The following is a 22,996-nucleotide window of genomic DNA, read 5'->3' on the forward strand; positions in this document are numbered from 1 at the left end:
TGGTTTACTAAAAAATAGAGATAAAGTGCTGGAGTAACATGGCAGGTCAGGCAGCATCTGTGGAGAACATGGATAGGTGACGTTTCGGGTCAGGAACCTTCTTCAGACTCTATGTCTGAAATATATTTAGAACCTTAATACGAAGGCAGTCATGCCAAAGAGTTGTTTAACAAATTGAGTACATCATGGCCACCAACATTTTGCATTTATTTTACTCAAAAATATGTTTATGGCCCAATTTCTTACCTTAGACAGCCAGTTGCTGTACAAAATAGGTTTAACCAAAGCCTTATCTTTGTCAATGTTAGGGAAGTGCTTCAAAGCCACCAAATCGACGTGTTCATCTGTCCACTGTCGCTCCTCATCCTCCACAAGTCTTCACAAGAAATGCAAAATGAATGTCACATCTGTGCATCTAACCATACTTCAGCATATGAAGCAAAAAAGATTTTTGATCAAAAATACAAACCTGTCTTGGAACAAGCGCAAGGCCTCGTGAGCCCAGATCCTAATCAATCCCTCAACTGCAAGTGTTTCCAATGGCTTCAAAGCTTCAAAAATTCCTCTAACCCAACGGGTCATTTCACGAGGAGAGTAAATGTAATGAGGCTGTATGTCTTGAGTGAAACGTTCCTGCAAAATGATGTAAACATTAGTGAACTAAATATAATGATCAAATATAAGACCAATAATAAAATCAACATGGATTTAACTGAAAACGGGGACCAGTGCTCCAATTCTTTCTACTTAAATCTCCAGTTTGTAAATACCACTTGTTTCCAGAACTCCAACGCCAGAAGCCTACCTGTGACATGATGTAGAATTCCACCATTGCTGCAGTAAGGGGTTCTGCATACGTCCGCAAGGATGGAATGAGTCTTAGCATAGCTCGGTTAAACGTTCCATAAATCTGAGTGAGGGAGGCTGGTCCTGGATAATCTACGTACACCACCGGTACATGACGTAGGAACCTGCAAAGTTACATTTTTCACACCGTCACTGGAGGCAAATCTATCACTTTCCAAAACATCAATACAATTGTACATCATATTTAGTTTACAACACATTAAGGGAATGGCTAAAAGCATGTTGATGGTTCAGTTATCCAGAGGCCTGGTCTAATGACATGCTCAAAATCATCCATGGCTGTAAGGGAATTAAATAAGTCCAGTAACCATTAAATTGCTGCATCATTAAAAACCCATCTGTTTCACCATGTGTACTTTTTGAATGAACATTCGCTGCTCTAACACAGTCTGCTCCATGTCCAGTCTCGAACAACAAAGCATTTCTTGATGGTCTACCATCCGTTGTATCAAACCACTAAATTGAAAAGGAAACCTGCAAGTACCACTCAACAACACGACAGGAGCAAATCGTCACTAACATCTAGGGATTGTCTAGAGCAGGGGTGGGGAACTTGCAGCCTTTTGAATGAATCCAAATTTTGTAGAACAAATCCTTTTATTTTTAGTAATATGTTTTTGTTCGTCTTTTATTATTATCTTTTATGAACACATTTAAAATACCAAAGAGTAAAAGAAGATTCAACAAAATAATCCTATATCAAATTGAAGTTTCTTGGATGCGGCCTTATTAGATTACAGCTAATTTAACGCGGCCTTCCAACATGAAAAGGTTTCCCACCCCTGGTCTAGAGGCTCTTAAATCACAGTTCCTAAATAAATCTCCCCCCCCCCCCCCCCCCCCCCCCCCACTGTCACAGCAACCATTAAGGGTGACAGCATAGTATTATATTTTTTTGAAAAGTGCTTTGAGAACCCTTAATATTGTCAAATACAAGCAAGAATACCACCTTGCCTCCCTGGGGGCAAGGTAGTTCATCAACTGAGTAGCTCGGTAATAACAATGCAGGGCGAGGAACACAGTTAGGTCTACAGCAGCTGATGAGAACACCCAGTGAAGAAGCATTCCAATCTTGCTTCCAATGCATATTGCAAATGAATCTGGACATGAGGTATTGGTAGACTGCAACACAGTCCTTATACAGATGAAGACATCACTCTGAGGACACACTTGGGTATCACACAGCACGCACATCCTGCTGAGTGGGAGTGCTTTAGAATTCAGCTCACAGATCAAGCCTGAGCAGTCAGGAGAAATGGTGGGTCATCAGCAGAATATCTTCAACTTCACGCTCCACTATAATCCTTTCTCTACCATTACTATCAAGCTGGAGACTTGCTAAGAGCAACACTCCATAACATTTAGGAGTTGACCTGGTTTAATTACATGTTTTCAAAATGGCAGCAGCACCATGCTAACCAAGACTGTAACCAGCACCATGCTAACCAAGACTGTAACCAGCACCATGCTAACCAAGACTGTAACCAGCACCATGCTAACCAAGACTGTAACCAGCACCATGCTAACCAAGACTGTAACCAGCACCATGCTAACCAAGACTGAATGGGTGGAAATCCTGGGTGCGATGGACGGGCCACATCCCTCTCATGTTTTGAGAGGTGGGGGACAATCCCCCCCATGTTTTGTAATCCAAATTTTGCTTTCCGCGAGACAGTGGGGGTGTCACTGTTAAGTGCCTTTTAAATGTCACTATTAACATCATATTAACACGATGTGTCACCAATTGAGTTTTTTGACCTTCAAGTATTACTGAAGGTATTCACGGAGAATTTCTCAAAGCTGTCTGATGAGGGTTCAATTACCATTTGAACTAATTGGATGTATTGGCGGATGGGAAAGATTTAAACGGGTATCGGATTTAAACGGGTCAGGTCATTAAGGGCTCCGGTCGAACGGGTTTCCTGGCTGGCTTACAGGTAAGTCCCTCATTCACGGTCACTCATGTTATTTAGTATTTTTTACCCATCTCTCTCTCCCCCCTTCAAGGTTGGTTCTTCTGTTTGCCTTTATTTGCTTCAGTTTAAGTGTTATTTATCACATTGTAGCTTTTGAAAGATTCAAGCGGGTATCAGACGCTTTCTAAGGGCTGAATCGGCCCGTTCGCGGGGCCATTCATCGCTGCATCGATGCTCCCGATGTTGAAGCCCCCGCCCGCCGATTTTTTAGCCGCGCCGGGCAATGAAAAGCCTCGCAAACGGGCCGATTCAAGCCACACGATTCGGGGACGGGGGGGGGGGGGGACGGACGAAGCTGCTGCTGCTGGAGTTTGGACCAAGTCAGCTCCCGATGTTACTGTCCACAAGACCCACGGCCGAAACCTCGCGTGTGTGTGTTTGTACGTGCGGCCACCAAGAAATTGTGTCCCTCCGATGTTCTAATCGTGATTTCCGCCCCTGCCCACAACATTGCTTCCGTACTTAAAAGGATAACAGAAGTATCCACATTTTCAATAACGCATTGATGTTGGGATCTGATGAACATTTATCAACCACTGGTGTGAAATGCCAGGTGAAAGATCTATCTTAGCCTCTTGTCATCTTAGCAACCGTTAAGACAATTCAATGCAATCAAGAAACTGATGCAGCAACAAACAAGAGGTTTTAAAGATTGGAAGCCTATGGACAGTAGCGTGCTATGGGGACCAGTGGTGGAACCTGATGGTTTGTATATAAATAATTTGCTGTGAACATTAGAGGCATGATTGGTAAATTCACAGGTGATTCAAACATTGGTTTTGTTCAAATTGAGGGGGTATCTCCATCGCGAGAACAGAATTAGGTTTAAAAACACATATCCAGCACAATTATGGAGCGATATATTTTTAAAATCTGGCTCTATATACATACACACACACACACATCTAATCAGTTAAAATCTTAACTGCCTGAATTAAGATTGCTAGAATGTAAAACTACAGGACTATTGAGATATTACCGGTGTGAAAGTGGTTTCCTTCCTGGATCGGTAGATGGGTTGCATGCTCCAACAAACTGGATTCTTTCCAACTTAACCCAGGCCTGGTCTGAAGTACGGTAGAAACCACCATGTTCTACCATCTGGAATAGAAACAAGTCATCATGACTACATTTAACAAGTGCTTCCACATTGAGCTCAACTATGTAGCATGGCTGCTCTCACAAACCTGTCGTATGAAGGATATGACCCTCTGGGTGCCATATTTGTCCATGTCTGGAAGGTTGATTTCATCGCAGAAGAGCACCAGCCATTTACCAAGCTGCACAGGTGCCAACACAACTCCATTCGGTGTCCGGCGGTACTCACAGTAGTGATCAAATGTCTTCAGAACCAACTCAGGTGTGGTTGCACTGGAGAAGTTCAGACCCACAACCTATCAACAAAACAACAATAGCCTTGCTTTACTTCAGTCACATCAGAACGTGGGGGAAAAAAATGAATGTTTAGGCAGATGAAGCAACAGAGGAAATTAAAAAAAAAATTGCCTACCTCCATATCAGGCAGAGCTCTTAGTGCGCTGAATAGAGTCATGGTCTTGCCAGACCCTGGTGGTCCACATAGAACCAGTGGTTTATGCTCAGCCAGCCAGGTGTACAGAAGGGCTTCATGACGAACTGTATCCAAGGTTGGTACAACAACTTCTGGAGCAGCAACTTTATGCGTCTCAACTTCAATCTGTGGAACCTTTGATTGCCAAGGAACCCATTCTCCAGTAATGGAAACCTAAGCGTTAAAAAGAGATTTTGCAACCAACTTATTTTCATTCTGAATCTGGTTGAAATGATAGAAACATAGACAATAGGTGGAGGAGGCCATTCGGCCCTTCGAGCCAGCACCGCCATTCATTGTGATCATGGCTGATCGCCCCCTATCAATAACCCGTGCCTGCCTTATCCCCATATCCCTTAACTCCACCAGCCCTTAGAGTATGTAACTTTCTCTTAAATCCATCCAGTGACTTGGCCTCCACTGCCCTCTGTGACAGGGAATTCCATAAATTCATCATGATTAAACAAATCTCTCATTTTTGTAAAGGAACTGTCATAAAGTGATACAGTGTGGAAACAGGCCCTTCAGCTCAACTTGACTACATTGCCCAACCTGCGTATAGTGTGTCATAAAGTTGAAATGAGTGAAACTGAGCACCAAAACCCAGTTCTAAATATCACTGGCTGTTGAAAGCCAGTAAATAGTTTGAAATTGAAAATATTCAAATATTATTTGCCCTCAATTAATTTAAGCTAATAACTTCATTACCATGTACGGCATCTGAATGGAGATGAGGAGGAATTTCTTTAGCCAGTGGGTGGTGAATCTGTAGAATTCATTGCCACAATGGCTGCGGAGGCCAAGACATTGGATATTTTTAATGCAGAGATTGGAAGGTTCTTGATTTGTAAAGCTGCCAAAGGTTATGGGAAGAAGGTTGGAGAATAGGGTTGAGGGAAAAATAGAACAACTATGATTGAATTACACAAAAGTGGGAGGTATTGCAGATAATGAAGATGGTTGTCAAAATTTGCAGCAGGATCTTGATCAGTTGGGCTGATGAATGGTTGATGGAATTTAATAGAGAAATACTAGGTGTTGCATTTTGGGAGCACTAACATGGGCAGAACCTACACAGTGAACAGTAGGGCTCTGGGGAGTGTTGTAGAGCAGGAATCTAGGAGTAAAGGTATATAGTTTGTTGAAAGTGGCATCACAGGCAGATAGGGTGGTTAAAAAGACTTTTGGCGCATTGCCTTCTTCTGTCAGAGCAGTGAGTATAGAAGTTGGGAGGTCATGTTGCAGTTGTATAAGATGTTGGTGAGGTCGCATTTAAACCATTGTGTAGGATGGAACTGTAGAGATGCTGGTTGAAACCAAAGATAGACACAAAAAGCTGGAGTAACTCAGTGGGACAGGCAGCATCTCTGGAGAGAAGGGATGGGTGACCATTGTGTCCAGATTTGGGTACGATGTTATAGGAAAGATGTTGTCAAGCTAGAAAGGGTGCAGAGACAATTTATGAGACTGTTGCCAGGTCTCAATAGACTGAGATATAGGGAGAGGTTGAGCAGGCTACTACTATATTCCATGGAGCGCAGGAGGATGAGGGGTGATCTTATAGAAGTGTATAAAATCATGAGAGGAATAGATCGAGTTAGGGAATCGAGAACCAGAGAACATAGGTTTAAGGTGAGGGGGGGCAGAAAGATTTAATAGGAATCCGAGAGGTAACCTCTTCATGCAACGGGTAGTGGGTGTATGAAACAAAATGCTAGCGGAGGTAGTTGATGCAGGGATTATCCCAACATTTAAGAAACATTTAGGACAGGTTTAGAGGGATATGGGCTAAACACAGGCAGATGGGACTAGTGTAGATGGGACTAGTGTGGATGGGACGTGTTGGCCAGTTTGAGCCAGTTGGGCGAAAGGACCTATTTCCACACTGTAATACTCTTTGACTATGAATGACAGAGAAGACTCGATGGGTTGAATGGCCTAATTCTGCTCCTATGTCTTATGCAGATTTACCAAGCATACTTTCAAAAAACAGAATTGGTCTTTATTAAAACAATAAAACAAAATTTGCTTTCATTTATTAGGCATCACGAGGTGCAGTCATTTGGCTTTTGCAGAGCATGCCTGTGTTTGTCAGATTCCCCAGTTAGGTATCAAAAAAATATGATTCTGGTTCAGATTTGTATAAATAAATGCACTGGCTGCCAGCCTTACACTTCATTCTGAAATGTTGATATTGTGTAAAAAATAGTAGTCTACCAGTGTTGAGGGGTGAATGATGTTGATATATACAATAGCAGGTACAAAAGTCACAACTTTCATTTTGAAAAGCAATTCATCTTGCTTTATTATCTGATGCTCATAAATCACTATGTTCTAGGAGCAGAATTAGGCCATTCGGCCCGTCAAGTCTACTCTGCCATTCAATCATTGCTGATCTATCTTTCCCTCTCAACCACATTTCCCTGCCTTCGCCCCATAACCCTCTACACCCTTATCAAGAATCTGTCAATCTCCTCCTTAAAAATATCTAAAAAATATTTATTGCCACTTACTGCCTCCAAAGCTGTAAGTGGTAATAAATTCCACACATTCACCACACTCTGACTGAAGAAATTCCTTCTCATCTCATAGATACATAGACAATAGATGCTAGAGTATGCCATTCGGCCCTTCGAGCCAGCACTGCTATTCAATGTGATCATCCACAATCAGTCCCCCGTTCCTGCCTTATCCCTTGATTCCACCAGCCCTAACAGCTCTAACTCTGTGTTGAATGCATCCGGTGAATCGGCATCCACTGCCTTCTGAGGCAGAGAATTCCACAAATTCACAACTCTGTGTGAAAAAGTTTTTCCTCATTTCATTTCTAAATGGCCTACCCCTTATTCTTAAACTGTGGCCCCTGGTTCTGGACTTCCCCAACATCGGGAACATGTTTCCTGCCTCTAGCGTGTCCAAGCCCTTAATAATTTTATGTTTCTATAAGATCCCCTCATCATAAATTCCAGTGAATACAAGCCCAGTCGCTCCATTCTTTCATCATATGACAGTCCCCCCCCCCCCCCCATCCTGGGAATTAACCCCGTGAACCAACCTCGTGAACCTACGCCAAATTCCCTCAATAACAAGAATGTCCTTCCTCAAGTTAGGAGACAAAAACTGCACACAACACTCCAGGTGTGGCCTCACCAGGGCCCTGAACAACTGCAGAAGAACCCCTTTGCTCCTAAACTCAACTTCTCTTGTTATGAAGGCAAACCTGCTTTCTTCACTGCCTGCTGTACCTGCATACTTACTTTCAGTGACTGATGTACAAGGACACCCAGGTCTCGTTTACTTCTCCTTTTCCTAACCTGATACCACTCTGCCTTCCTGTTCTTGCCACCTGCCTTCCTGTACTTGCCACCAAAGTAGATAACCTCACATGTATCCATATTATACTGCATCTGCTGTCCATCTGCCCACTCAACCAACCTGTCCAAGTCACCCTGCATCCTCATAGCATCCTCATAACAGTTCACACTGTCACCCAGCTTTGTGTCATCTGCAAATTTGCGAATGTTGCTTTTAATTCCTTCATCTAAATCATTAATGTATTGTAAATAGCTGCGGTCCCAGCACCGAGCCTTGCGGCACCCCACTAGTCACTGCCTGCCACTCTGAAAGGGACTTTAGAAATCTCCTTTCTAAAGGACGTAAAGGTACGTCCTTTTATTCTGAGACTATGGCCTTTGGTCCTGTGCTCTCCCACCAATGGAAACATCCTCTCCACATTCACTCTATCCAGGCCTTTCACTATTCGGTAAATTTCAATGAGGCCTCCCTCTCAACCTTCTAACGAACAACAACGATTACAGGCCCAGTGCCTTCAAATGCTCATCATCTGCTCCCATATACTTTTGAATCTTGCTGTTACTGCATCACTACAATGCAAATCTGTGCATTTATACTAATTCTGCACATAGTTGCAACATGTACACAATGCTTAATGTATGCATGTTAATAATACAGAATATGTACTGTCTAGATGCAGGGAAGAACATAGATTGGTTAATTTATCAGGCATCACATGAAGTTTTATCCAGGAAAGGACTCATTTTGGTAGATCTGATTTTAAAAGGTTTAATCTAGGATGGGATGGAGAATTAGTAAATGGGGAATGCATTTACATAACTTTGGGCACAAGAAATATCATAACAGCGTGATGGATCCCAAGCTTCATTAATAGAAGTATGGAGCAACAAAACTGAAGATTTGTCAATCCTTTTTAAAACATATTAAGCCACAAGTGGACTGCTTTTGGAGCAAAAGATTTCTGGTAATGCATTCTAATCTGACCACAGGATAGATTTACTGGAGTGGCACCAGCAATGTGCAATCTATTTCAGAAGTCAGAGTTTAGGTGGACAAGAAAGGGTTTGGAAAATGCGGTCAAAGTTTTCAAATGTTTATTGATAAAGGATAGTTACCAGTGGTAGAAAAGTGGATAATACCAGAAAAATAAATTGGCACAGATTGCCATAGAAACAGAGGTGGCATGTTCTCATAATCAACGCATATAAATTAAGGCTTGAAACAATAGTATTAGATTCCATTTGTAGGAAAGAACTACAGGTACTGGTTTAAATCGAAGGTAGACACAAAATGCTGGAGTATCTCAGCGGGACAGGCAGCATCTCTGGAGAGAAGGAATGCGTGACGTTTCAGACTGTCTGAAGAAGGGTCTCGACCCGAAACCTCACCCACTCCTTCTCTCCAGAGATGTTGTGTTAGTTACTCCAGCATTTTGTCTCTACCTTCATATTAGATTCCATACTATCTTCTCAAATGTAAATTGGTTACCTTTGTGAAACAACATGTCGAAAGAAAAAAAAGTAGCAGTTGAAGATCTCTACAGAAAGAAAATGATAGGAAAGCAGTCTTCCTTAGTGCAGTGCCAGTAATTTATTTTAAGAGGTTAATCAATTTTATAAATATTGATTATATTATTTCATTTAAGATAGGACAGTAACCATTTCAATACACTCAATGCAGCATTTTATCTATTAATTCAAGCACTCAGAGCTAAATGTTAATTTGGTCACTTACTTGCGAGTATATTAAAGATCACCAAGTTTGGAGAATATAATGTAAAATGTTGTCAAGCCAGAGGAGAAATATGTGGACAGAGAAAGTCACATTTCCTACCTCAAAGTCAATGATGGGCATGTTTGGCGTGCTTGGCAGTGGGATGGTGGTAATTCGCCGGAGGTATTCACCAAGTTCTGCTCTCATCTTCAAACGTGCATCACCCGAGAGCGACCAAAGAATCGCGTAAATTAGGTATTTCTAGTCAAGGAAAAGCAAAGGTTCATAAAGTTACACGAGGTGTACTAATAATCCACATCATGGACACAATGAAATCATTGTAAAAGTGCCATCACACACCTGGCTATAGAGTTCCAACTGCTCATTTGGCATTGGAAAATCTGGGTGGTTTGCGTTGTATAATGCAATATTTCGACAAGCTTGGTGCAGCATCGAGAAGAGGGAACCCAGACATCGTAACCGGGTAAAATCCATAATGTGCTCCATTTTAGCAGCGTGCTCGACGGCTTTTATAATCAGGCCAGTGGAAGTGAAGAATGGCTGCAGAACTGTAGCGACATCTCTCTGTATCTGTTTAAAACAAGTTACAGTATTGCATGAGGATATTGCACAAGGTTCCAAAATATTGAAGCAATAAAGTTCTGGAAAATATATATTAGATAGAGGGTGATATATATTTACTGCTTTTTCTGCTAACAAGAAACACATTTAAAATGAATTAATAACCAAAGATCCTTATGAAGATACTCAAAATGAGGTTGTATATAACAAATAGTACAAAATATTTTGCCAGAGATGTACGTGTGGGAAATCTCTTAACGTCCTTGCTATTCAGTACACTACCACCTGTTTATTGTGTCTTCAAATGCAGTTATACAATCAATTATATTTTTTCATATCAATCAAATATTTTTGAAAACGGCCCAGCTTCAAATGAAGCTTTTTTTTTTTACACACAGAAATGTCACTACTTAGTACCTGGAGCATTGGAGAAGCTGTTTCTTGCTCTTCCTCGTCTTTGCTCTTGCGTCTTCGCTGGGCCTCATCCTCTCCCTCATCCAGCGGAATGCCGCGCAGTCGAGCCAAGAAGTTATTGAAGATCATATCTGTGCTGAGTACATCTTCACTAAACCATACCATTCCACATCGGGATACAGTGGCTAGTGTAGCATATTTCAAGTCTTGGACCTCAAACATAATCCGCACCTTTGGAAGGAAGACGTGTTTTTAAAAAACTGTATTTAAGATGCTGTGTAAATTTATGGCATGCGTAAATTCTGCGTTAATCTTTAATGAAGTTTCTTACATTTGGCGGAAGGCTGAGACGTTCTCCATTGGGCAGGGTGAGCAATTTGTTATCGTCCAAAACAGAGTTCAGGTTTTCCACCCATTCGGGATCAACATCGCCATCAAAGATAACCCACTGACGTTTCTGCAGCTCTCCTCGCACATTGTCTATGATCCTAAAAATATTTAACTACTTTTAAACTCAATTATCACACATTAAAAATTATGGGTTTCAAAGATGGCTGAGCAAGGACATGGAGTAGTAGCCAAGCCATGCAGACTATTAGGATCGAGAAACTCAGCGGATGCAGCAGCATCTATGAAGCGAAGGAAATAGGCAACGTTTCGGCCCGAAACAATGCCTATTTCCTTCGCTCCATAGATGCTGCTGCACCCGCTGAGTTTCTCCAGCATTTTTGTCGACCTTCGATTTTCCAGCGTCTGCAGTTCCTTCTTAAACATATTAGGATCGAGATCTGTTCCCAACCCAAGTTGATGGAATGCAGTTCAACCAAAAGGACCACAAGTACAAGAACATTTTGTGATTAATAGTGAACGTCACCTATGCCTATTGGGCAAGGTACAAGGGAAAACCAGCAACTTAAACTGGAGAGCTAAAGATGAGCAAAACGAACATTTACAATATATTTCTAGATGGCCGACTTACTTTCTAAGAACATGTGTGAACAGTCCATCCGTCCATTCCCTGGTGTTCGGGTCTAATGTTCCATATAGATGGTCCTTGCTGGTTGCTTTTGGATCAATGATGTGGGCAACCCCCTCTACTCCCTCAAGCCTCTCAAGGGCTTTCAGTAAAACACGCCAAGCCATACTTTTCCCACTGCCTGATGGCCCAACCATCATCAGACCATGGTTTATCTGTGAGATCTGGTATAGCTGCAGAACCTAAAAGGCACAGAATGTATATCAAACTAAAATGATCTCTTTAAAACAAAACAAAAGATAAATGTTAATAAAAAGCATTCCTATTGGAGAAGGGAAATCAAACGTACCTTTTCAACCCACATTCCACCAACATCTTCACCGTCACCATAGGTCAGGTACATTTCCTGACAAACCTTCTTCAATTCTTCACGTAGTGCAGTCATTGCTCCACGGTGGTATGCAATGCCAGGGAACACATCAGACAAAAGACTGAAAAGTAATGGGATGTCTTCTGCAACCAGTTTGGGAACCATGGTCTCACAAACACTCTGGATCAGAATCTATTGGGGAATTAAAATATTTATTACATTACATCTCAACACAAGTGGTTTCATATGTCAATGACATTTAAAAGTGCTCAATAAAGTAGAAGTTAGGTTATGACAGGCGAATACAAATTTCCTTCTTGTCAGCAGCACTTAAACCCCATGTTCGCCAGCCTCTAGAAAGAGGAGACAACTGATGCACCAAAATGATCAATGTTGCATCCCTCTCATTCAAACACTAGTCCGTGCACGTTACCTAAAACCTAATGTGGGAAAATATCAATATTCCTTAGATAAACCCTGACTTTTCATTCAACAGCACCGTAGCAATTCATGGTGGCAGCTCATCAATATTCTCATGGGTACTTGGTGATGGGTAAAAGACACAATATCCTAATGTTTTCAGAATCAATTTTAAAACTCTGTAGTGCCATTAAGTACAGATAATAACATTGCAAGAAATATTGACTTCAATTTAGCTCCAGATTAACTAAATATGAAGAAAAACATGGACATGGACATTTAAATGCCAAACTAATGACTGCCTTCAGAATGTTTCAATGTGAGCTGAGCATGATTACGACATATAGGTCGTCTCCAGGTTATGAACACCCGCCTTGTGCACAGCCTGTACACACGAGTGGTGTTTAGGAAGCCATTGGTTGCTGGCTCCTGCAGGCAGCTTCGATAGCATGGGCACTTGGTTTACGGCAATTTCTGAATGGCTGAGTTACGTGCTCTGGTTTAACCACAGATTAGGAACAATTCTCAGGGAGGAACCCTGTCAGAACCCAAGGGATTAAGCTTTAATTTCTTTGTAGCTTGAAGTATGAGTAACATGGAGGGCAACTAACCTCTTGTTCAGGCAAATTCTCTGCAATTTCTGCTTCATCAACAACTTCACCACGTTCTCCCTTCTCTTTCTTGATCCTTTGAATCCTCTCACGCTTCACATTGCCTGCACTCACTAACACACTCTTCAGGGCACGGAGGCCAAAATCGTAGTGGCTCTGGGATGACAATTGCTCATCACAAAGCCTGGAGGGAAAAAAATGAAACGTATAAATACAAAACTCATAATCATAATCAAACCAAAAGACAGCAAAAAAAAAACAAATAGATGTGAGCCCAGCGAAGCTCAACTTAAAGATGCTCACTTGAAGAATGGAACGATCTTGTTGGCAAGGGTTTCAGCAGTACGGAATCCTTGTGAATACAACATAACTTGTGCGATGAGTTGGCGATCGGGTTTGGTCATCGCTAAACTGCGGAAAAGCTTTTTCAAGTTATCTGGTAGGTTGGAGCGACCAGCATAACCTGGATTCATTGTAATGAATACAGCCATATCTGCCCTGACTTTCACTTGCTTGTTCAGAAGCTCACAGGTGATGGTTGGAGAACCTGAAAGATAATCAAATTCACAGGTGATGGCAAACCTAATGCTTTACAGAAGAATACGTTGCCCAATCAGCATCTTGTGTGTTCAACCATTTCTTCTATCAAAAGTCTCCTCTTTAAATGCTACCCATAGCTTGTCAATCAGTAGTTCCAAGAATAAATGCTTGTCCAGGCATTAAGCTTCTCACATCTGTCCCAGCATTTAGAAGTGCGATTTGGCTGTCTTATTGTCATACAGTATGAAAACAGGCCCTTCGGCTCAACTTGCCCATGCTGACCAACATGCCCCATCTATACCAGTACCACCTGCCCAAGCTTGGCCCATAGCCCTCTAAACTTGCCCTATCAATATACCTATTCATTTGTCTCTTAAATGTTGTGATATTACCTGCCTCAACTACCTCCTACACTTGTTTCAGATCCCCACCACCCTTTCTCTAAAAAGTTACCCCTCAGGTTCCCATTAAATCTTTCCACCCTCACCTTAATCCTATGTCCTCTGGTTCCCAATTCCCCAACTCTGGGCAAAACGACTGTGCATAGAATAGACCCTATCTATTCCTCTCATCATTTTGATCTGAGAAATGAGTGTTTTACGAGTTTAGTGAGTTTGAAGATACATGCGGCACAATGGACAATTGGGAACCAATGGATACAGAGTATTCAGATTTTCAGAAGTCACATTCAGGTTACTGCACACACGCTTGTTCTGTTGACAAGATATTAGCATGGATAGAGGAATGGTTAACTAGCTGAATGAGAACAAGGCTTTCCAGGTTTGTAAACTGTACCTATTGCTACTACGGGATTGGTGCTGTTGCCCCAGATAGTTTCAATCAATATTAACGATCTACACAGAGGTATGAGTTCACAAAATTATATGGGAGCAGGAGTTGAAAAGAATGAGAATGCAAAAAGGTTTAGAAGGTATAGAAGTGTGAAAACATACACCTCCAGATTCAGGGACATTTTCTTCCCAGCTGTTATCAGGCTATTGAATCATCCTACCATATCCAGAGAGCAGTCCTTAACTTGTATCTACCTAATGGGTGACCTTCGGACTATCCTTGATCGGACTTTGGTGGCTTTACCTTGCAATAAACGTTATTCCCATATCATGTATCTATACACTGTAAATGGCTTGATTGTAATCATGCACTGTCTTTCCGCTGACTGGATAGCGCGCAAAAAAAGCTTTTCACTGTGACTCTGTACGTGACAATAAACTAAACTGAAAAGGATATAAATGGATTAAATATAGAGAATAATGAACAGAAATGTGAGGTAAACCACTTTGGGAAGAGGAATAGAAAAAGATTTAAATTGAGCAAGATTATTGAATGTCTGTATTCAGAGATCTCAGTATCTTCCAAAAACAAAATAAGTCAAGGTAAATGGTATGTTGCCTCTATTACAAGGCTTAGAGCACAAAATTCAGAAGGTTTTGCTAAAATTCCACTTTGGTGAGATCACATCCGATTACTTCATGGTGTTTTTGGGTCCCCTCTTTTTGGGAAAAGATGTGGAGAAAGTTGCCAACAGTAATTTTAAGTATGAAAGGATGATCTTGCGAGGAAGTAGACTGATGCTGGATTAATTAGAATGAGAAGGATTTAAATTGTTCCCTATAACATAGAGGGGTTTTAAAATGCAGATACTGAGATAATGCTGCCATTGGTGGGACAAAACAGAGATACATGAGCACGATCACTGGATTTTTAGTTGAAATGGGGAGGAATTTCTTTTCTGAAATCATTCATAATCATTGGAATTTTCTATCCCACGGAGTAAAGGAACATCACCCATTCCTTCTATCCAGAGATGCTGCCTGTCCCGCTGAGCCACCCCGGCATTTTGTGTCTATCTTCGAGCCATTATGGAAATCCATGGTCAAGTTAGATTTAGATTTTCAGAGAATCCCAGGTCATGGGGACAGGCAAGATATGAAACTAGAGCTGATCATAGTGTAGAAAGAACTGCGATTGCCGGTTTATACCTGCAGGAGTAACTCAGCGGGTCAGGGAGCATCTCTAGAGGAAAAGGGTCCTGACACGAAACGTCATCTATCCTTTTCAGTCTGAGGAAAGGTCCCGACCCAATAGATCATCTATGCTTTTCCTCCAGAGATGCTGCCTGACCCACTGAGTTACTCCAGATCTATCTCAGATCAGATCAATATTGAATATGGGAACAAGCTCAACAGGCAATATGCTTGCTCCAGGTTCTTATGTTCAATGAAATCACAACTAATCCAGTGTCTCAAGTTCATTTACCTGCCCAATCCCAAATCATTTTAATTACTTAATTATTTTGATAGTCAAGTGAATGTACACGTGTCTAATGGAATCACTTGGGTCCTCATTGCCACTTACCATGTCAATTTTGCTTCAGCCTGTAGACATCCCTGTTCTCTGGTAGACAAAAGTGCTGGAGAAACTCAGCGGGTGCAGCAGCATCTATGGAGTGAAGGAAATAGGCAACGTTTCGGCCCGAAACGTTGCCTATTTCCTTCGCTCCATAGATGCTGCTGCACCCGCTGAGTTTCTACAGCACTTTTGTCTACCTTGGATTTTCCAGCATCTGCAGTTCCTTCTTAAACCCTGTTCTCTGGTACCGTAACATTCACTATAATCAACAAAGCCATTCTCCCTTCTCTCTTTTTAATATTTCCTGAGCACCTCATACTGAGGAATAGTTACAATGAAATGTACTTTTTGTTTGAGCTAAAGAAATATTATTACATAATTTACAAGCAGTTGCACTGTAAAACGCAATGTTTAAAAACAGATTGATCTGAATAACGGCAAGTTGAATGGTGAATATACGTACCTCGCTCGCGGTTGGGATTAGAATGCTCTCGCAGAGCTTCCTGGATACACTGGATTTGCTGTGATACAGCAGAGAGCATACGTTCTTCCAGGCGATTGAATTCATCAAAACAGCCCCAGGCTCCCACCTGGCAGAGACCCACAAATATACGACCCATGGCCTAATAATTAAAATAATTAATTAGTTAAAAACATGTATCTAGAGTGCGTGACAATACAAGCTTTAAGGTTTTTGTACTTTTCTCAGTAAGTTTAATAAAATTGGAGGGCTTACATAGTTAAAAGTTTCCTCCCTTTGAGATCTCCATTTAACTTTTAAATGACAATGGTGAAAACAAATACAATTTTGATTAACACATCAAAACCGCAACTTCAGTTGCATGCAAAATGTTCCACTGCACAGCAAACAGCTTCGATCAAGCAAGTTCATTACGATACAAACTTGAAAGATTGACAAAGAAATATCTTATGTTGTTTATTGTACCTGGAAATCGAAGGTCTCATCACAGTTGAAGACCAAAACAAAGCGTCCAAGCTGGTGTCCAAGTGCTTTGACAGATTCCGTCTTCCCAGTTCCAGCGGGCCCTAGTGTAAATCAACCAATGGCGCACAAAATAATGAAACCAATTACAAAAAACATCAAGGTCACATTTACTACAAAGTGAAATACTTCATTACCAAGTGGTATTCCTAAACTTTCTAATCCACTCCCAATTGCATGATTTTGAAGCAGACATTTTCTTATGGGTATCTCAAAATGTTGCGTTATAAGAATTCAGTGGTAATATTCAGTTTGTTGCCAAGACTTAAATGTTTTTGTTTAGCAATTTTTTCTTTTCCTTTTGCAATGAGATCAGCTTTCTGGTACCTAACAGAAATGGCGTTAATTAAATCCATTAGTTTAATTAAGTGGCCAGCTTGGTTCTGGCCTCAATCAACTTTGAAGACGCCACCAGTTGATGAACATAATTAACCCAATTTTCTAAAAAGTCAACAAAGTCTCCATCACACCTCACCCTCCACGACCAAGAGATGGCAGTGTGACTGAAGCAGGAATAAAACTTATCTGTGCAGAAGGTTAAAATAGCATTTCAGAGGCAGGGAGCACACACACACACACAGGTGTGGAAGCTTCCACTCCACTGCAGTATGGAGGGCCTGCTACATCAGGGGTCCAATGTTATATCGAGACAGTATTTTGTTAGGTGGACAAAAACATCTTAAGGTACAGTTTCAGCAGCAGAGTGGTTATGCCTTGGCCACTATTAGTCTCTCAGCCAAAAACCATTGAAAATAAAATATTGTTGTCATCCCATTTGTTTGTGGGAGCATGCAATGTGTAAATTGCAGCAGTGGTTACACTTCATGTCCATCACTGACTGCAGAGAGATTCAATGAAAGGCTCTTGCAATAGTAAACCTTTCCACTTCCATCAACAGTCAATTTAGGAATCTTTGTTCCCTTTTATGATGATCTCCAATCATCACTAACATAGAAATTAGGTGCAGGAGTAGGCCATTCGGCCCTTCGAGCCTGCACCGCCATTCAATATGATCATGGCTGATCATCCAACTCAGTATCCCGTACCTGCCTTCTCTCCATACCCTCTGATCCCCTTAGCCACAAGGGCCACATCTAACTCCCTCTTAAATATAGCCAATGAACTGGCCTCGACTACCCTCTGCGGCAGAGAGTTCCAGAGATTCACCACTCTCTGTGTGAAAAAAGTGAACACAAGGGAAAACTAATTTAATGTTCTTTGTGTAGCCACAAAGTATGGCATAAGGTTTATGGACGATTGAAACCATATTCTAACACGTACCGAACGGAGATCCGCCAAGTCGAGCTTCCAAGGCTTGCGTCATGGTCAAGTAGCAACGGTCCGTGAGAGGTGTCTGCACAAGTTTATCTTGGACACCGAGGTACTCAAAACCATAGTTGAACTTGGCATTTGCCATCTGTATAGATAACTGTTGGAGCACATCCGTTTGTTTGGGATCGAAGTAAAATCTCATTTGACTGAGCCAATCAAAAGATTTTGGTTGGTCTACTTTGTTTTTGATCAGCATTCTGGTCACATCTCTCTGATGTACCAATTCAGTGATCTATAATGAAAAAATAAATCAGCTGGTTAATGGTATATTGAAGAAGTATATATTTGTTCAAGTAGACACAAAAAACTGGAGTAACTCAGCAGATCAGTGAAAATGAATAGGTGACATTTCCTCTGGTGAAAAGGAATAGGTGACGTTTCTAGTTGAGACCCTTCGTCAGACAGAGAGTCAGGGGAGAGGGAGATTAGAGATATGGAACGGTAAGGTGTGAAAACGACAGATCGAAGCAGATATTGAATGGTTCAATGTTAGCCGAGGAGAAGGTGACAAGGAGGCGCACAATCAGTAAATTAATCAGAAGCACAATGAAACTAGTCGGAGAAATTGGGTGAGGGAGGGACGGAGAGAGAGGGAAAGCAAGGGTTAGCTGAAGTTAGAGAAATTAAAATTCATACTGCTGGGTTGTAAGCTGCCCAAGCGAAATATGAGGTGCTGTTGGGCCTTACTCTGACTGTGGAAGAGGCTCAGGACAGTAAGCCTAGTATGGGAATTGGAGTTAAAGTGTTTAGCGATAGGGTAGACCTAAGTGGACTGAGCGGAGGAGTTCAGAGAAACGATTGCCGTGCCTGCGCTTGGTCCATTTATATCTGTACAATTGTGGTTAATATGGAGAGATTGGTGCTAATTTTCTTTTGCATGTTAACACCAAAAATAACACGAGTGGATTCTACGTATATGTTCTTCAATTTTCTGACGGGATACCTGCGTGAACTATTAGGTATTTATATGTTAACATTAACGGTTTGAAAAGACTTATGAATCACAATACACATTGGGAGAAATATTAGCAGCGTTATGAAGAATATATTTTTAGATTGTTACAAGAATGTTCTTACTGCCACGCAGTCTTAAGGGCCTGTCCCACTTTCACAACCTAATTCACGACCTCTGCCAAATTTGCCCTTGACTCATACTCGCAGCATGGCCGTCACGAGGTCGTAGGTAGGTCGTAGCAGGCCGTGATGCTAGTCGTAGGTGCATGTGGCATCAAGTAGGTCGGGGCGTTTTTCTAGCATGATGAAAAATGTCCACGAGTAAAAAAGGATGTGAATTATGTTGTGAAAGTGGGACCGTCCCTTTACTCTAGGATCTGGCTGTTTACTAACCAAGTGCTCAAGTTTCCTTCTGCGAAGTGTTGGCTGTTCCATCAAAACAGAATCCGCTAATACAGTCAAAGTATCTTCCACATTCACTAGTGCCGGGGCAAGAGGAGACTGGCCATCACTGGCACCATTATTCAGAGCACTTTCCACATTTTCAGACCATGATATCTGAGCCGAAAGGACAACAAGCTGGGCCTACAAAAAAGAAATAAAATTAACGAAAATCGAGACAAAATTCTATTGACAGACATATCACAAGTACGTATTTTTAACAAGCATTTATCTTTTTTTTGCATGTGTATTTTCTTCATAAAATATACAATCAGGAAACAAAATAGTTTTTCTACATCAGTCATTCTTTACTCCACCTTACATACCTGGTATTTATCAATCCAAGAAATGTAGTCTGCAGAATCAATTGAAGTGCCCTGACCAAAAATTCCAACTTCAGTGACCGATTCGGCCAGCAATTTGGCCAGAGTCACCCTCATTTCTTTCTCCACCAAAGTTAACCACTCATTTATTTTAGGATGCTCAATGATCGAAACAGCCGTTTTGAAAAGTACCTGCCAGAAAGAACAAGTGCTTCAGGTTTGCGTTGAAGATCAATTAGGAACTCATTGATAGCTGTATAGTTGAAGCAGTGTTTCACTTCATCCATATTCGGGATTTCTTTGCAATGTTTAATAATTAATTCAGAATATTAATGAACTTTGATATAGAACCATAATAAATAAAATATACCTCTTCTCCTTCGCGCGATGCAATTCCCAAGACAATTGTAGCATCTTCGTTGAGAATGATACTAGAAACACCAGCAAACATTTTTTTGAAATGTTTCTGCAACTTTGCTACATTCTTACTATTACCAATAATCTCCAACAAATCTTCATCACCAACAAAGTAGAACCTGAAAAACAAGCAAAACCTTTAGTAAGCACAGAACACTATATTAAGAATCTCTGCACCCCCACGTTCCTGACTGCTCAAATACCCCTCAATTCTCACAGCCCACAAATGTCTATCGATTTTCCACTGTGAATATACTCAACTACTTCCCCAGGGATCTCCACTGCACTATCTCTTGACATTGGGCTCTTCACTTCCCAGGACTGCATGGGGAAAATTTTTCCTGCATCTAGCCTGTCCAATCCTTTAAGAATTTTATGTTTCTATAAGATCTCCTCTCATCCTTCTAAATTCCAGTGAACACAAGCATTCATTCAATTTCCAAGACCAGCCTTCACCATATTTTGAAACGGAATGTTTCTCTTGCTAATTTTTCTACCTTTCCCCTACATAGCATCCAAAAGCATTATTAAAGATGACTTACCGAGGAAAGGATGATCGTTCTCTCTCCAAATATTCTCCCAAAGCCTTCTGTATTTTGCCCAACAAATCAGCTAAACGTTCCAAAGACCGCTGTACTCCTTGGATATTCAAAACATCCATGACCAGGGGAGACTTAGTCACTTTCTTCATGAGCGCCAGGAATTCTGTGCTGATGCTGTTTGATGGGAAAGTCAGGACATGCACATCAGTTAAAAAAATTACAAAGCATTTAATTTAAACTTTAATTTAAAAAATGTAAATTGATTCACATACCTCTGGAATCTCTGAGTTTCTACGGGCAACAAGTGCTTAATGTCAGCACTTCCTGTGAAAATGCCTTCGAGATAGACCCAGCGCCTCTGCACGTCAATCCAGACATCAAAAAGGGCCATTATACGATTCAGTTTATCTTCCCAGCTCAAGGCATCTTCTTCAAAGACCTAAGAAAAGTTAACATTGCCACAAGAAGAATACCAATTAGCCATTTAAACAGTAAATGGAGATTATAGTTGGTAAATCAGTTGAACAAGATACTTGGCAAAATCATCATTGCTAGGCTCTAAAAATTTTGAATATAGCCTAAATATTTTAATGTATCCGTTAAGGCATAAACTAAAATCTCACTGCATCAAAAAAAGGACTACAAATACATACAAGATACCTTGTAGTTTGGTAATGCCTAATGCAAGGTGAGCGAAAGCATGAAGGGATAAAAATTAAAATGCAAAATTATAAAAATACAAAGAAAAACAAAGTTGGAAACTGTTAATTGTAAAACACAGGAGGATTACAGACAAATTAAAGGATTTCATCTAAACAGGGTAAAGCATAATGAAAAAAGTTGCACAAGCACTTGCCTTGTAGTAAGGTGAGAGCTTCATGGCAGATACACTGTTGATGTGTTCTTTAACTCTGTTGAATAGGTCATCCCAGCCACGGATCAGCCTACACTTGTTTTGATAGTTCACCAAGTCCAGTTCATAAGTGTTCCACAATTCTCTGATCTGAAAATATTTTAAACGATTGAGATCATAGATGGCAATATCTGGAAAGTTGAACGCCATTAAGCATCTATAATAATCATATAATTTAGCTAAAATTTGAGATCAGGACAAGTTTTTGGGAATGTTTTCCAGTTAGATATCGGGGCAACACTTTGGTTAAATGTGTTACGTTAGCCAGAAGCTGTAGGAAGTTGAAATACTTGCAAAGTTATAATTCTACTCCATTCTGGACTTTGCTGCTTGTGTTTTTATGTTTATTGTTCAATTCTTTAATGTTGCATCTTATCTTTATTCGTGTGCTGCAATGGCAAGTCAAATTTCACCACACCAATTGGTGTATGTGATAATAAATGTCCTTTGTATCCTTTGTACTTAAAAGCCAAGGAAAAGCCAAATTGCAAAGTTACGAACCTGTTTCAAAAACTCCTCCAAAGCCATCTCTCCCTGAGCCACGAGCAGGACATCTTTAACAATGGCCTCGTTTTTTTGCAAGTCCACATCCCATATCTGACCAAGGGTTAATTCAGACACGACCCAATTGACATGGAGTCGTTTCATCAGTTGCTTCCAATGACGGTCCTTTAAGGCCTCAGACTTTAGCTCAATCACCAACATGTTAATCTACAAGACAAACTTACAATTATTATTATTTCATTTGGTGCTACAAATATAACACAAAATTGGTGATGTTGCATTTATAAAACATGCCTTCATGTAGCCCTTCAGAAGTCTCTGAACAAACTCGTATGATGCATACTGACGCAGTCGAGCTGGGAAATTCTTCAGCTGGTTAAGCAGTCCATCCAAGTTCTGACGAAGCTGTGTCATGCAAATGGTAAAAAGGTCAGCTACATGTTGCATAGATCAATTGAACATTAATACTAAACTAAATGTCCACCGATTTCAGGCAGAAACTGAAAAAATCAACAAACTGAAAGTTATAATCAGTGAGGTCCCGAAATTGCATCAGAAAATTAATTTCCCAAACATTTTTTTTTTCTAATGCTTAGATAGAACAGGTGATACACGTGGTACCCTGTCAGAATAAAAAAATATTCTAGGCTGCAGGTGAAATCACCAGATATATAGCGGACGGGAGTTTGATGCACTGACAGGTAGCATGGAGTTTATGGGCCAAATAACCTATTCCAGTTAGATCAATGATGACTTGTTAGTTTGGATTCTGGAGATACAAGCAGATGTTGGTGATAACGTGCGGGGGGGGGGGGGGGGGGGGGGGGGGGGGGGGGGGGGGGG

General features: G+C 41.0%; 1 protein-coding gene across 2 annotated transcripts in view; it reads right to left on the reverse strand.

Annotated features, from left to right (window-relative positions):
- Positions 1 to 22,996, reverse strand: part of dync1h1 (dynein, cytoplasmic 1, heavy chain 1) — a 99,902-nt gene that overhangs the window by 43,299 nt on the left and 33,607 nt on the right. For both annotated transcript variants that reach the window (XM_055641144.1, XM_055641143.1), the window contains exons 19-43: positions 22,448 to 22,558; positions 22,151 to 22,360; positions 21,593 to 21,739; positions 21,009 to 21,175; positions 20,737 to 20,910; positions 20,148 to 20,313; positions 19,781 to 19,969; positions 19,407 to 19,598; positions 18,009 to 18,291; positions 16,671 to 16,771; positions 16,188 to 16,347; positions 13,118 to 13,361; positions 12,815 to 12,998; positions 11,763 to 11,975; positions 11,417 to 11,655; positions 10,769 to 10,925; positions 10,441 to 10,668; positions 9,802 to 10,032; positions 9,562 to 9,702; positions 4,354 to 4,587; positions 4,031 to 4,237; positions 3,823 to 3,944; positions 806 to 971; positions 470 to 633; positions 247 to 376 (exon numbers count right to left, since the gene is read on the reverse strand). In XM_055641144.1, the coding sequence (XP_055497119.1) occupies positions 247 to 376; positions 470 to 633; positions 806 to 971; positions 3,823 to 3,944; positions 4,031 to 4,237; positions 4,354 to 4,587; positions 9,562 to 9,702; positions 9,802 to 10,032; positions 10,441 to 10,668; positions 10,769 to 10,925; positions 11,417 to 11,655; positions 11,763 to 11,975; positions 12,815 to 12,998; positions 13,118 to 13,361; positions 16,188 to 16,347; positions 16,671 to 16,771; positions 18,009 to 18,291; positions 19,407 to 19,598; positions 19,781 to 19,969; positions 20,148 to 20,313; positions 20,737 to 20,910; positions 21,009 to 21,175; positions 21,593 to 21,739; positions 22,151 to 22,360; positions 22,448 to 22,558 (4,560 nt within the window). The remainder of the gene's footprint in view (positions 1 to 246; positions 377 to 469; positions 634 to 805; positions 972 to 3,822; positions 3,945 to 4,030; positions 4,238 to 4,353; positions 4,588 to 9,561; positions 9,703 to 9,801; positions 10,033 to 10,440; positions 10,669 to 10,768; positions 10,926 to 11,416; positions 11,656 to 11,762; positions 11,976 to 12,814; positions 12,999 to 13,117; positions 13,362 to 16,187; positions 16,348 to 16,670; positions 16,772 to 18,008; positions 18,292 to 19,406; positions 19,599 to 19,780; positions 19,970 to 20,147; positions 20,314 to 20,736; positions 20,911 to 21,008; positions 21,176 to 21,592; positions 21,740 to 22,150; positions 22,361 to 22,447; positions 22,559 to 22,996) is intronic.

The sequence above is a fragment of the Leucoraja erinacea genome, chromosome 9, assembly GCF_028641065.1.
Source record: "Leucoraja erinacea ecotype New England chromosome 9, Leri_hhj_1, whole genome shotgun sequence".
Lineage (NCBI taxonomy): Eukaryota > Metazoa > Chordata > Chondrichthyes > Rajiformes > Rajidae > Leucoraja > Leucoraja erinaceus.